This window comes from Centruroides sculpturatus, unplaced genomic scaffold (genome assembly GCF_000671375.1).
Source record: "Centruroides sculpturatus isolate CEXI.00-Female unplaced genomic scaffold, Cexi_2.0 scaffold1020, whole genome shotgun sequence".
Lineage (NCBI taxonomy): Eukaryota > Metazoa > Arthropoda > Arachnida > Scorpiones > Buthidae > Centruroides > Centruroides sculpturatus.
In genome coordinates, this window is record NW_019385298.1 from 33,112 (window position 1) to 49,964 (window position 16,853).

Below are 16,853 nucleotides of genomic sequence, written 5' to 3' on the forward strand. Positions count from 1 at the left end.
TGTGTGTTAAAATATATATATATATATCGTTTCAATAGAGGATGCGGTCTGATTTTTGATAGGTGATTTATGCTTCCTATCGTGTCAAGATTTGGCCACTCTATAGACCTATATATATATATATATCAATATATAATTATGCAAATATGTCATTATATATTTTTATATATAGGTTATATATAACCTATATAATGACATATTTTGCATAATTATATAATGACAAATGATCGAATTATGCAAATATGTCATTATTTTTGTGATGCGAAAGACATACAGTATTGATATCATAACAAAACATTGAAAACGGAATTGATTTGTATTTTTATTTGTGATTCGCATCGCATTACATTCGACTTAATTAAATCAGATTGCATTCTGTCTAGTATCAAAAACATCAAAAAATAATTTAGATAGTCGAAATTATTTTAAATAAATTGCTAAGAAAAAGAAAACATTAAATTATGTCTCTTAAGATAAAAGCCATACATAACTGGACACATTTAGTGTTGTCCTTTATCAGTTACATAGTATCATATCATATTACATTTATAATGACTGAAATCAGGTATGCTGTAGTAAAACTTATGTGATAATTACATCAAAAACTGTATTCTTGATGCGTAAATTAAAATTATATATAGCCTATATATATAAAATTTTGTGCAAAATGTTTACAATTATAAAAATTACTGTTGAATTTTGAAGATACTTTATTCTAGAATAAAGTATTTTTCTACATTTCTGCAGGCTATTTTTTGCTGAGTACTTGCATTTTATTGTATTTTATTTATTGTATTTTACTGTATCTCATTTTATTATTTTTTATTGTAATTTTTTGTATTCTACATGTACTTAATCATATTTAATAATGTACTTAATGTACTTTATTGCATTGTATTATTTTTTATTATATTGTATTAAAAATATTTGACTGTATTTTTAATGCTTTTGTATCACATTTTACATATTTTGTGCCATAAGTTATAGGCTGTATTCTGCGTTTTAATTTATGTTGTATTGTTAATTAGCTTGTTTTATTGGAGATATTTTTTGTTACTTGGAGTTGAATCGATAGTCTTTGGACTTTATTTGTATACTTAAAAATAAATTACAAAATACAAAGATATAATGCACATGTATCATATAAATATTTAAATGATTCTGTAATTTCCTGTTATTAATGTTTAAATGTTACTAATTCCTGTTATATTAATATTTCGCACGATTTAAAACCTGTATACGTAGACGCCAGTATTTAACTCTGCAAATATAATGTTCTTTATAATATACAGTACGTGTAAAATTTCTACATAACCTATAATTTGTTAACATTATTAACACTAAAAATATTTGAAAATCAATTGACGTTAAAGACTACCGTTACTTATTTTATCTGTCATCTTTGTATTGTCAGTACTGTAATTTATCAAATACTTGCCAAACCTAAAAAATTAGTATTTGTTAGGATGCTGTATTCTTACCATCTTTAATCATTTTAATCCTGCAAATCAGGTTGGTAATTTCTCACAGCACATATTCTAAGTTAATGACGTATAATTTTTATTGCAGTAACGTTTGTGTATTACATATTCATTTCGGGCTAATGTATCATCTCAGCCTCTCTCCAGTGATATGAGAACAAATATAAACCCAACCCTTGAAAAAATGTAAGAAACGCAGCATATGTACAAGTACATTTCGAGTATTATTCTTACAAATCATTAAGTAGTACCCTGTACATAAACCACTGCAATTTATTCCCATTACGTTGAGGAATAGGTATGAGTAGATACACAATAAATATTTTTAAAATTCAGACATAAATATAATCATTTTGAGGTATGAACAAGTGCACTACAAGTGTTAACTATTCCGACATCCACATATAATAACTCTGTCTCTGATTTGCAGGATTAAAGTGATTAAAGATAATAAACCTAAAATATTTTAACCTAAAATCCCAAAATTTTTACGAAACCTAAATATACTATTTTAATTAACTTTTTTCGTTTGTCTGCTTGTAAATGTTTCAACTTTTATAAATAAAAACTTTTTATTTTCTTTGAAACTTTAGAGATTTTTTTAAACATTTTCTTGAATTTGAAAAATAACTGAACAACTGATTTGGTCAATAAACAATACCCGAATCTGTTCAAAAGAGTCAAAAGTCAAAGAGAAAATCGTTTTGATTCCAGGAATGGGCGTATCCTCCTAAATCAGGTGTATACAGCATTTATGTGTAAGCTTGTTCGTTGGATGAGATAATGAACTTGTTCACGTCAATTTAACATTAAGGTATACAGTATACACTTTCCGGAAAAAAAGAAAAATGAAAAAAATCAGAACAGACTTATGTTAATGAAGAAGATAAGTTGAGATCCTATCTCGATTAAAACATTTATTTTTAGACTGAGACTTTATTCTTATTTTCAGTAAACACGTACAGTACATTATATTTCCAGTATTATTTTATCATTTTTTATGTTTATTTTTTTGTTCTTTGTAAACAATAGGTTAATTTTATTTTTCTAAATAAAATTGTTATTATAAATAATGATATCAATATATACATATTCATCTATATCTATATCTATACTACTATATAAAGAGACAACGTATTTTTCGTTTGTGACCACTAATCGTGAAAACTACTGAAACAATCGTTACCAAATTTTAACTGTAGCATCTTTATGAACCCCGGAATGTTTACCACTAATCAAACATGCAGATTTTTTGTTAAACATTCATATAAATTAAAAGATATCATCTAGGGTTAAGGCTTTTATGTCCAACAGATGNTTGAAATCTTGGAACATCCCATATTTTCCACAAAGAATTATTGATCAGTCAAGTTGAGCTTGCTTTTAGTGTATCCAAATAAGTATTTAAAAAATTCAAAGTCAAAAGTGACACGATTTAAAAATTTATTTTTATGGTGTGAAAAACAATCATTTGTGCCCACTTTTTTTTTTTTCATTTTTTCATTATTATTTTAAACAAGTTTCAATGTGTATAGATTTAGAACATGTTTGTATAACCAATCCAAATAAAATTAAGCTAGTGTGTTAAATAAAGCATAAAAAGTATTTTATGATTATTTTTCTTTTTCTTTCTTTTATGAATTACACAAATTGTAACAAAAGTTCTGGGGTCAGAGTGACCCCCCCACCTCTCAAGTTGCGTTTTTTTTTTTTTTTTTTTGTAAAATTTTATGAGTTTATTAATTAGTTTTTCGTGTAAAAAATTTATCAATATCATTGTGATAGAATTTTTTTTCTATTTTGATTTTGTTAACTGATTATATTTCCTAATAAAAATGTCCTTGTTTCAAATCAACGGTAATAAAATATGTTTTTCTAGTTTTCCTATTTCTTATAAAAGAAATTTTATAAAAATGGGTAATTTTAGTTATAATTGCATAAATTGATTTCTTTTTGTTTGTGTAATAGAATACTCTTTTTTCACATCAGCTAGTCTTCTTTTTTTAAAATTATTTTTGAGTCTCCGCTTTGTGAACATTAAGAGTGTCTTTTAATTATACCCAGCATAGGTGTGGCCATGCCCACAAACGGGACAGGGCCCAATATATCCTAGACAGACCACCCCCAAAAATTCCAAATTCCAATTCGATCTCCCGGAATCGAGAGCAAAGGTTGCCAACCGTCCTCCATTAGGAGGACGATTGGCAACCCTTTCTCTGGGTAACTTTCTCCGGGTTAAACTTATACTGTCCTCCTTTTATCAATAACTCTTTCAATTTGAGTATAATTTAAGTGTCTATTTTTATTTACTTTGTTATCACTGAAATATTACCTACAGACGATGTTTCAATATTCTATTTTCTTAATCTGAACTAATAGTTTGGTCTTTATCATTCACTACAATAACAGAAACACTACTGTTATTCAGAATCGGAAGAGCAAAAAATTTTAGGGAATCGAGTGGGGTGGTATTGTGCAACAATTGATAATAATTCTAACAACGCGTTTAAATTTATTTTTTAAACTGTAAATTAATGATAATAGATAAATCAACAAATATTTATAACAAATAGTTTGTTATAAATATTTGTCCTCCAACATACAATTTCTGTATAATGTCCTCCTTTTTTACTATAACAAACTTGGCATCCTACCCAGAGCAGTAGGCTGGCCTTAATCACTTCGGCCTTTTGACTATTTAATTATTTTATTTGACATACATTTAAACGTGTTCCTAATAATTATAAACGTTTAATGTTAATTCTGCCATATCACCGTTTTTACATGTACATATAATAAATTTTATACTATAATATAAATTTAAATATATAGGAATATATTGTTAACGTATTTCCATAGAATTGTCTCTACGAAATAGGGCAAATGAAATATTGCTTAACAAAAATGTTATCAAACCAGAATTATTTTACTACATTTTTCATTTACTTTTACAAATTAAAGTTAATTCGAAACACTAATTTTACTTTTCTTTCTAAATAATAATAAAAAAATCTGCAAGAAATTTTGTAATAACTAAATCGAATGATATAGTCGACAGAATTAAACACTATTTCTTAAGTATAATTTTCACTATTTTATAGTAAGTATCCATTACTTTTACTATTGTTTATAGTAAAAATACAGTAATACCATTATTTTAATAAAATATTTATTTTAAAACGAGAATTTATTACACATATTTATGTCAATATTATGTAAATATCATATTAAAATGATTATTTACAATATTAAAAATAATAAAACTCATTAAATTAAATTTAATAACATTATTTGCAATATTTTAAGAAAAATTTATTAAATGCATACCTTGTGTTTTGCTCATATCCATATTTTCATTAGAACTGACAGCGTTTGAACAAACCAAATGCTGATTTTCCTCTACATTTTCTTCTTTATTTTCATTTTCTTTTGTTTTATTTTCTCTATTCTTTTGCTCTTGTAATTCTTTTATTCTTTTTAATTCTTCGTCTTGAGCCTGTTCTCGACGCAGCTTCACTTGCTGTGCCATTATCCTCTGTCTCTCGGCTGTGAGGATGCATTTATCGCATGTACAATAGCCGTAGGGACAATAGCGTTTATGACCTTTAATACCGATATTAATGCCATGATTTTTACATCTAGAGCATTTAGGTTTTCGAGTTTTGCAATTATTCATGTCGATAACATCGCTTACATCAGCTGTAGCGATGGTTTCGCTAGAGTTTTCCTCTACGACAGAATTGTGTATTGCTTCATCCATTGCCAGTTATCAACTGACGAATGATATCCTTGAAACATTAAAAATAAACTGGTTTAATGGTGATTCTGCTTGTAATAATATGACGTCATAATAAAAATTTAGGAAATTTTTAATATTAAAGTATTTAAAATAAAAAAATTGAAGTTTAAAATCCAAATTTTATATTTATTATCTATTACAACACACAATATAATGTTTTATTGTCTAAGTAAATTTAGTATTTAAGAGATATTTTTCTTAAGTTATCACTTATTTCTTACTGTAAACATTACTTTTTATACACAGAAAATAATGGTATTTATAAACTAAATATAACATTAACTTTATAATTAATCTTTTCTTATTTTAATTTATGTATAATAAGATATATTCTACAAGTATTTCTAAATAGTTTATACAATCTAATATATTGTAAATAAATAAAGAAATATTTTAATTTATTTTTTATCTGAAATGAAATAAATAAAAAAATAAACTAGCTTGTCTCAGTTATTGTTTATTAATTAATATTTCCACCATTTTTTATTGTTAAATTAATTTTTCTTTCATTTTTTTATTTAGTAAAGTAATATACATAAATTATGTACATTTTAATTTTTTTAATAAAATCGTTTTTTGCATCATCATTATCATTATCAGCAAATATACGGTATTTATCTATTTAAAGTAAATTATATAACTATACTATCGTTATACTAATCATATATATTATAAAAACATTTATACAATAAATTAATTAGAAATTCTATTAATAAAAAAATGTTTCATGGTTAATTGTTAATGCTATTTTGAAATTCTTCCAATTAAAAATTACTGTTTGTTTTTTTCTTTTTTATAAGTAATAATTTTTAAAATCATTCTATACTTTTTTTTATTAATGTACTGCATTTTTGTAATGTATTGCATTTTTGTATAGAATGATTTTATTCATAGCTATTTTCAATAGTTGTGCATATAACTAATTTCAAAGGGATTTTCACAAAATGATTTTAGCATTTCTTTTTATTTCTTAATTTTTTTTATTTCTCCAATCAATTTTGTATGTAAGATTACTACTTTCGATTTTTCAATATGATATTTTTTTAATTAAAAGTTGGAGTGTGTTCTCACGTTAGTCTATGAATAATAGCATCTATGTAGTTTTAATATAGATTGCAATTATTACATACAGCTGTCTAATATAAACAAAAATCAAATAAATGTATTGTATAGATACAAAAAATGATATTATTTCCGTTTAATAAAATTTTAATTATCAAATTAAACTTTTGTTAATTTGCATAAAATTATTTGTAAACTGTTAAAATGACCTATTATTTCAGTTAAGATCGTAACTTCCAAACTACATTTCCATCTGAAAGAAATAATGAAGACATAACTAAAAAGAATTGCAAATTATTCTGGGATAAAAACTTAAGTTATATGCTAAAAGCATGAATTGCCTAACCTGTAGAAAGTCATTCGATATCCATTAACTATTGAGTAACTATTGATAAAATTATATATTAAGTAATAAATCAAATAAAAATATTTAGCGCACGCAATTTATTNCTAAAAAGAATTGCAAATTATTCTGGGATAAAAACTTAAGTTATATGCTAAAAGCATGAATTGCCTAACCTGTAGAAAGTCATTCGATATCCATTAACTATTGAGTAACTACAACTATATATTAAGTAATAAATCAAATAAAAATATTTAGCGCACGCAATTTATTTCATGTCGTGTAATTATAGTAATCTCAAGCGATTATGTTAATCTTTATTTATTTGTTTTGTATAAGGTATATTTTAAAAAATGCATTACTACTGTAATCTTCTTTTAAAACTGAATTTATAACTTCTTGAGTAGAAATTCCGGTATAAATTTTACATCATTAAACGGTTTTATTTATAAATTTATACATGGTATATATACCTTATATAAAACACTGCAAAGTGATATACTCCCACTATCGTAATTATTGCTTAAATCGGGCAAGTTGAGCTTACATTAGGTAATTTTCCGTACTAATGACAATGAGGTGGCCAGACGTTCGGGTTTCCGATTCGAACGAAACATGGTGAGCATGTAGCTTTAAACACAAACAGCTCCTTATCCAAATAATAGGACCCACTTCTCACGCGTTTCCAAAAAACGGACCTCTGAAAATTGAGTATTTGGCTTTTGTCTTCGGAAGATTCACGTCTCTGATTGGCGATAGCCGAGTGGAGTTAAAGTAAAATTCCAAAGCTTCGAACCTATATCGTGTAGCTCCAGTGCCTAGGGTCTAATCCACTCGGGTATCGCCACTATACACGATGTATATTTCCGCAAAATCTACGAAATGACAACGCTTGCAAAATTCATGTACCATCTACAAAGGACTCAAAGGAAAAAATACCGCTGAAAAATGGAAAAACACAGATCATACAGGTTTTCGAAAATCCAAACAAACTATTGACCCTACGAACTGTCACTGATTAACTGATGGAATGTAAATCACTCAACTAATACTGTATATTTTTTCTTTTATAACGACGAAACAAAATTGTAACGTTGTATAAAACTTTACGCAGTCATTTGAACTGGAAAAACGATGTTTTACTTTTCCTAAATATGTATATGTATAATTATGTGTAAATAAATGCATATAATTGGAAAAAAATAAAAATATATGCTAGGCACTTAGACTAGACGATGGTTCGAACCTTCGGAATATTAGTTTAACTTTGTTTCTTTTTAATGTAACATAATTATTTTATCATATCATTAGCATTATTATTACTACTATTCCTCACGTTTAAAACACATAAAACAATGTCGTAATAAATATAAAAACATAAATCATAATGTCATTTCCCGTTTAGCGAAAACAAGCCTCTGTAGATTTAACTCTTTCACGTTGTTAAATAAAATTTTCTACTGCAACCTTTCCTTTTGTTATTCACATTTGGGAAGGACCTTTAAGCATTGGGGATTTTGTAACAATGTTTAGCTTTTTTGTGTTGTCACCACCTTCATATTTATTTTCATATATGATAGTATTGTGATATTTGAAGTGTAACAAACACGAGTGCAAAGGAAATTGTCCATAATATTAACGATTAAGAATATAAAACGCTGCTACCCTATTTTCACATCACTTGTCTTTTCGTCCATGTGTAACAAATCTAAAGCTTATTAGCTTGTAACGAACAAATTGTGTAATCACGAGCAAAAATATGTGAAAATAAATGTGAATAAATAAAAGTTTTATTTAACGACGTAAAAGAGAAAAAATTTTTCACTCTCGTTTGGAAAATGTTATTTTGTCTCTGCGAAAATTATTAAATAAAAAGGAATACATAAACTATATGTTCTTTGAAACTTTGCATAAAGTTCCTACTGAGAACAAATCAAACAGGAACACTCCTTTGGATGAAAAAAGTAGATTTATTTTCTATGATTTACAACGAATATGCATTTCGGGCTCTAAGCCGTTCGCTCTTCAGTCCTTATTTAATTATATAAATCAGTAAAACTAAAAATAATTACAGTGACAACTGGAATAAATAATTATTAAAATCATGGGGTAGAACAAGTAAAATTGTAAAAAAATTATTTCGATAAAGCGTATAAAAAAATTGACNTATATGTTCTTTGAAACTTAGCATAAAGTTGCTACTGAGAACAAATCATACAGGAACACTCCTTTTGATGAAAAAAGTAGATTTATTTTCTATGATTTATAACGAATATGCATTTCTAGCTCTAAGCCGTTTGCTCTTCAGTCCTTATTTAATTATATAAATCGGTAAAACTAAAAATAATTACAGTGACAACTGGAATAACTAATTATTAAAATCATGGGGTAAAACAAGTAAAACTGTAAAAAAAATTATTTCCATGAAACGTATAAAAAATTGACTAATAAAGGTGGTAAAAACATAAACCCTTAAAACCAATAAAAACTGGTTTAAAAAAACAAGGTGTAAAGGCTTTCACTGTATATTTATTTATCAGGTAGGCTGATACCTTATTTGTACTACCCCATGGTTTTATACGTTTCTTCATACGAAGAACTTAATTTAACCTGAATAAGACAAAGAATTAAGATTCCACTAGTAGATAAAATTATCTTCAATTTTAACAGTCACCGCAAGGCCTTCGAATCGTTCCAGGGAAAGAAAATCACGACACAGTCATTGTCCGGAGCAGAATCGAATGTTTTTAAGAATTGAGAACTTTCAAGAATCGGAATGGTTTTTCGAGAACAGATTTCTTGAGATCAAGAAACGATGTAATTCATAGAAAGCAATGAGAATTAGAAAACATGGGCTGCCAATTTGCCTTGTACGGAATCAGTACCAGTACGAGTACAAGAGTATTCGAGAACTAGTTGATTAACATTGTTGAATACAGGGATTGAACTTAATGATTAATCAGAGTATTAAATTTTCTTAAAAATTAATTGCGGCAATTCCTTTATACACGCGGCTTTACCAGATGTGTTTACTTTACTTAATATATAGATACCGTATTTTGGTTAATGTGATTTTGATATACGCGGTAAGATCGAGAGATTAATTAACCGCGTTAATCAAGAGATACCTGTATTTTATTTATTGAATATTTTTTAAAATTCTTTCCAATCAGTGGATACTAAGAGGGCCTCTTTTAGCAAGCCCATTATGGGTTCGGCCGGCCAGACCCACAATAAGGCGGCGGGTGGTGAGGGACGGGGCCCAACATATCCGGACGGACCACCCCCGAAAAATTCCTGCGAATTGGGTTACCCGAGACAATTCGAGAACCAAAAACTAGTGTCTCGAATCGAATTTTGTTGTTAAGTTCCATCGAGTCGTCGTCGACTCCTGGTGACTTCATGGACAAGTCTTCTCCATTTTGATCTTTCCCTTGTCTCTCGTAGCTCCTCCAGCTTCATTTCTGTGACTTTCTCGATTTCTTCCATCCATCTNTCTGGTACTCTTTTGCCTTTTCTAGAATCCATCTGATGTTGCTAATTTGATCGCGAGTTCCTCTTCCCTTTCTAAATCCAGCCTGTTCCAGGCTGGATTTAGGCTGGAATGAAAATAATCGATTAGTTCTCGAATAATTGAATGAAAATAATCGAATAGTTCTCGATTATTTTCATTCAAATCTGTACTTCTAGCTTTAGTTAAAACGGATTGGTGAGATAAGGCAACTCAATACTTGAGCGATCTGCTAAGAAGGTTCCATTTGGGAAGAGTTTCTATGAAAATTGTCCCCTATTTAGGTGTTATGAGTGTAAAGAAACTCCAAAAACTTCATGCTCATTTATGAGATGTAACTTCCAGTTTTCATATATAGTTGAATTCACTTTGGAATAATTTGGAATAAATTTAATAAAATGTTCCTTATATATGCAATAAAAATAATGTTACTATTAAAATGAACGTAACTATGTGACATTTATCTAGTATAGTTTAAATATTAATAAAAAAATACTAAAAACTATTTAAAACGAAAACCTAACAAAACGGGAAAATATTTAGTACTGTGATTCCCGTTTACACAGCTTTACTGTACAGTACCATCATTGGTCTGAAGCCAAACATCAAGACACTAATGCTGCACAGATGCAGAGAATACTGGAAGTGTATAACCTGAAAGCGATGAACACTGTTCAATGACCAAACGTAATGTTGTATGGTAGATTATTATAGAAAAAACTATAGTGAAATTCATACTTCGACTGAACTGCTGCACATATGCTGATCCCGGACACAACTAATAGAGTAAAAGAGAACACAATTGGTTGGATAATGTTCCTTCTAGTCATTTTTATAGATATCAGGATCTTGGCTATCCAGCAGGCCCTTTTGGACACTATGGGGCCAGCCCGCAAACTGTAAAAAGGGAACACGAGCTATAAAAATGGGCATCATACGTATGTAAGTATATTAGACAAGAAGATACCTGTATATATGTATATACTGTACATATATATATACAAGTATCCCTTAATTAACGCTGTTAATTAATCTCTCGATGCTACCCCGTGTATCAAAATCACATCCATCAAATACAGTGGTACGCGATACTCGACCGAACAATCACGTACTGTATATAACAAATTTTCGGTTAAAAACAAATATTTTTATTTTAATTTTGTCACCAGTAAAAAATTTTCTGGGATAAAAATGATCAGTATGTCTATAAATAAAAATGTTTTTTTGTTCGCTATACACTCCTAGGCCGTTCAATCAATTGCTACGAAACTCGTCAGTTCCGGTAATATAATACTAACTTACATAACGTCGTACAAACCCCTCCAAAATATTTATTGGATTTCTATATATTAATTAATTTTTGTCTAATAATGATTTGCTGGATTTACATTTAGTGCTGTCTAGGGCAAAAAAATTAAAAATGATACACTAAATATAATTTATAAAAAAGGGAATAATTTAAAAAAAATATATTCACATAATTATTGCGACAACGGTATAACGAAAAGTAGACTCGCTATATTAACAGAGAGGTTGAGGCCGAAGTTTTCATGCGAAAACGTGAACGTCCGATGAAAACTTCGCGCCACAACCATCTACAGCAGTGGTTCCCAATTAGTTTTTCCTGCGTACCACTTCAAGAAAGAGCTCAAACTCGCATACCCCTTATAGCAGAAATTCATATTAATCCATACTAATATTATAAATTCGAAGATAATGCTGTCTGTCTGTCACCTTTTCACGTCTAAACCGTTAAACAGGTTTTAATAAAATTTGGCACAGAGATAGCTTACATGTTGGAGATGGACATAGGCTACATTTTACTGCGAGAAAATATCTTACTCCCACGAGAAAATTCGATATAATGCGGGCGAAGCCGTGAGTAGACAGCTAGTGATAGAATAAGTTTTTTTTACATTTATTACCATTAAAATACGATTCTAATAATAATGAAAATAACATAAGTTTATTTAATTTTAATGCGACAAATGTGCACGATTTTCTTTGCACAACTTTGTAAAAAACTGGTTGCTTTTTGGTCAGCTTCAGTCTCGAGTCATCTTCGAGTCGAAGTCGGTGACAATGTTTAGTTATCGTGTTTGTCACGGCCGAAAATCCGCACTCGCAGAGGTATGTTGTGCAAACTGGTAGTAAATATTTTATTTCCGCTTCGCTGACACGATGATAGTGATAATTGTACAATTAACAAAAAGTGTACAATTAACACAAATTGTGTTAATTGTACACTTTTTGTTTCTTGCTTAAGAATTTCATGTAGGTATTGCCACAAATGCATTTTTTAAATGAAATTTCGAGAATATTTTTAGTTATAAATAAATGAATTTGTGCATTCGACATCATGCTGTAAATTGCCGAATTTTTTATGGTCCCCCCATTATTTTTTGATTGCTTCATCTCATGCATTTAAATTTTAAATCGACCGATTTTAGATTGCCGCGCGTACCCCTTCACGCAATTTCGCGTACCCCCAGAGGTACGCGTACCACTAATTGGGAACCACTGATCTACAGTATTCTTTCTGTATTTCTTTAATGAGTAGCACATAGCACTAATCTGCATGGAGTCAAAACTGTTATACTGATAATTGGTCGTGGGATCGCGCATCGCCAACGAGCTGGCCACGTGGGTTTTCTTCAAGTTAGTAGCACCTAAATAGGGTACTACTAAATAACCAGTTTTCCATAATACTCCTCCCGGGAGGCATCCTGTCGGTAGATTGCCCACGTGTCGTATAGCGTAACCAAATAAACCAAACTAATTGTAATAATTTTCCTATAAACTTGCTATTTATGTAGAATACTTTCCAAGTAGTTATAGGCATTCTGATAATGTTCTTAAAATTGATTTACTATATATATTTTTGAAAATTACGATTAATTCCGGATGTAACAATTACTGAGAGGGATACTTTATAAACCCAAACTAGAGGGCCACAATTACTAGAAACGATTTCTTATTAGCGTTGTCAGCGATAACTCCACCTTGAAATGACGTCACATGCATCATTTTTAGTATGGACAAATATCGGCAATTGACATACCACATTATTCTAACCATTGTACTACAGCATAGCTTTCTTTGAGACCACCCAGTGTAGCATTCTTAGCATCCGTAGTGAATGCCCCGGCAGCACAGACTACTACATTAACATTTGATAAATACATGCTACAGTACAGCGTGTCCGAGAAAGATCTTTATCATTCTGAACATTAATAACAAAAATACTAACAAGTGAAATGGAATGCAGTTTGCTGCAAAAGAATGAAGAAATATAAGAGATTTTTTTACCTTCAATGTTCAATGTAGCTGTACGTGAGCTCCGTCAGTAGCATGAACAATGTCAAGTCTGTACTCGATTTCCCTTCAAGTGTTTTTTAACATTTGTGGTGTAACTGTGAGGATTGTTAATTGTATCCTTTCCTTTAAAACGGATATAACCCTGTCTTTAACATAAATCCAGTGGAGTTATGTCAGGCGATCGCGGAGGACAAGGTACGGTTCCTCCACAACCAATCAATCCATCTACCTCAGGCAATTGATACCAGAAAAAACTTACATTTCTTCATTCTTTTGCAGCAAACTGCATTTCATTTCACCTGTTAGTACTTTTATTATTAATGTTTATAACGATAAAGATCTTTCTCGGACACGCTGTATTTATCAAATGTTAAATACTGTAAAATAGTGTGAATAGAAACAAAACTCCAAGAAAATTTTGTACGTATCTGACAAAGAAACTAACCAACCAACCAGAATATCTCGGTGTTATCTCTTTGAACATTACGTTTTGTCAGGCTGGCAACATGTTTTAGATGCCATGCCTATGTGAATGTGATGATGGTTAAATATATGTTTTTGATTATGAATAATTTTGCTGGTAGTCACTAGTCATATTATAAGATTCATTTTATTTAAAAAAATTGTGTTAGGGTATTGTCCTAGAATTATTTTATTAAATTTTTATTAAAATCATTCATATTTTGAATATATTTTTAAAAATCATTTCCAGTTTTTATGTAATCAGTTTTCCAGATAATCCGATCGACTTGAGAAGTGTTTTGTGTTGGAGAAGTTCTGAATGTGTAATATAAGGCGTATGTAATTAATAAACGATTTTTTAAAGACTATTAAAGACATTTTTTAAATTCTTTAGTAAAATAGAAACAAATATGACTTTTACGTTACTGTTTCTAATCACTCCAATTCATGGGATGAAAAAAAAAACAAAAATTGGTCTTATCTTCTTTAATATATGAATATTAAAGAAGGTAAGATCGATTTTTTAGACAAGAGGTCACATTCTTAACCTCATTGGAGTTCATAATCATTTAAATAGAGGTGTATCTATTCATCCCATTTTACAGCATTTATTATCAATTCATTTCAAGTATATAATATAAAAGAAATTTGTTTTGTAACTATAATGATTTTAAGAATACTTTTCTCTACATGTACAGTACATTATAGCAATTAAAACTAATTTATACAAAAATCTCTAATAACCTAATTTCATCAATATTAATAACGTACAGTTTTTCTGGTGATTAAAAAAAATCGCCTTTATTAAACACTAAAATGTTATCATGTATATTAACACTTTTAATGTAAAGAATACGAATAAAAACAAATAAATCGTAAGAACATGAAACTATATTCATCTAGAAATTTATTATTACAAATATAATATTCACTAAAATAGCTACTTAATACCTGTAATTACCGTATCTGTAAAATATGTTATTTTACATATAACATATTTTACATATATGTATAATTTTCAAACAGAACAAATGCTATATCAGCAAATTTCGAAATTTACGTGACTTGTGTACTTTGCTAAAGTTTTAATATTCTGTTCTTAAAATTATTTTAAATGTCGTCTAAATGATAAGAAAATAGCATTTTTCTTTATAGAAAAGATATAAAATAGAAACGATTAGGAAAAAAATAAAATATTTATTTATTTATTAAAAAACTTTCAAAACTCTTTCAAGTTTTTAATTAAAGAAATTGCTCGCTTTTATTTTTTATTTCTATTTTAATTTAACTTGCTTTGCTATGTCCAAAAATACCAGAACCCAAATTTCATCCATTTCCAATTAAGATAGAAGGCTGAAACGTTGAGAACGTATTTAAGTTCGACGACAATGCATTTTAATGATGTTTTCGGAGTTCCTCCGTCCCTAAAAGACAACCAAATGTAGGACCTAATCAGAATATCAATTGGACATGAATATTTTACTTACACTGCGTGTGCGTAAATGCATTGTGTAATGGGATGGGTGGACCATCCTTGTCCTTGATCCCTTAAAAATTATCAAAAGTAATATTTACTAAGTAATAAATATCAGTGTAAAGGATACTTTAGACATATATGTGTAATTGCATTGGAGAGGCTGGCTCAATCCCCAACATCCTCCATCCCAATCCCAAAAATCATGAACCAATAATATAATCATTAATCCCGTTACTAATATAAAAGCTGTCGTCTGTGTGTGAATTCCTTAACTCCTGCAATTTTTATGAGCACATAAAAGTCAAAAGAGTAAAAATACTTTATCTATTAGTAGAAAACAGCTTAGAAGTTCTCTTAAATATGTTTCACTTAAAAATTAGTTACAGACACCATGCTCTTTAACCAAATTAAAAGGACAGAAATATTTCTAACGAAGTAAAGAGATGAAATTTATTTTGGCAATAGTTAGTCTTATGTTACTATAGACCAGGGCTCCTTAAACTTTTTTTATTCATGACCCCATTTATGATTGTGATTTTTTTCGCGACCCAAAAAAATATAAAATAAAGATATACAAATTTGCAAAAACAATAATGGTATACTACCACAGTTCACTCTTGTGTTACATGGAACAGAGATAACTGAATACACTGAAAAGCGACAACACTACACTAGTTCACACTAGTGTTGCTGAATCGTTGTCTCGCTGCACCAGAAGTGACACAAAGTGTACCATTTTCAAACTCTCAAATTATTTTCAATATTTTGCATTAAAATCTCGCGAACCCAAGATTTCACTAAGCGACCCCAAATGGGATCGCGACCCATAGTTTAAGAAGCCCTGCTATAGACTAAGGGTTTTCTCCACGTGGCCAGCCCGTCCTGGCGAAGCCCAAACCCACGACCGAACTACCAGTGTTCAGGGAAAGGAACCGCTTGGCCACTGGTTAGCCGTTAATGCTTCTTATTCATAAAAAAAATTAATAAATACAATTTTTGGTAGAAGTTTACCTAGGTAGTCCCAATGGCGGCTTTTCCAAAATCTCGACAACATGTGTGTTTGAAAGTTAATCTGTGTCGCTGTCTTTAGTTTACAAGTTTTCTAACGTTATTTCAGTATTAGAATAATTTCCTAACATTTTATAACTGTGTTAAGAGTAATTTAAATTTTTAGATTCAACAAGTTATGTATTGTTGTGTGAATAATTTTTTCGAAGTTTATAATTCATATTTTGTCGTTTATTGTTGTAATGGCGGAGCTTAGAAAACATCAACAATTTCTTTGAAAGAAGTGTGCTTCAAAGAATTTTTTTTTATTTTATAATATCGGAATATTCGGAATTTAATTGTGACAAGAAAAATATATCAGTTGGTATGTTTGCCATAAAATTTGGTATGCA

General features: G+C 29.2%; 1 protein-coding gene across 1 annotated transcript in view; it reads right to left on the reverse strand.

Annotated features, from left to right (window-relative positions):
* The window catches only part of LOC111637330, a 22,028-nt gene extending 16,762 nt beyond the window's left edge, over positions 1 to 5,266 (reverse strand). The window contains exon 1 of the mRNA XM_023382809.1: positions 4,809 to 5,266. Coding sequence (XP_023238577.1) covers positions 4,809 to 5,241 — 433 coding nt within the window. The 5' untranslated portion in view covers positions 5,242 to 5,266. The remainder of the gene's footprint in view (positions 1 to 4,808) is intronic.
* Positions 5,267 to 16,853: the final 11,587 nt, after the last annotated feature.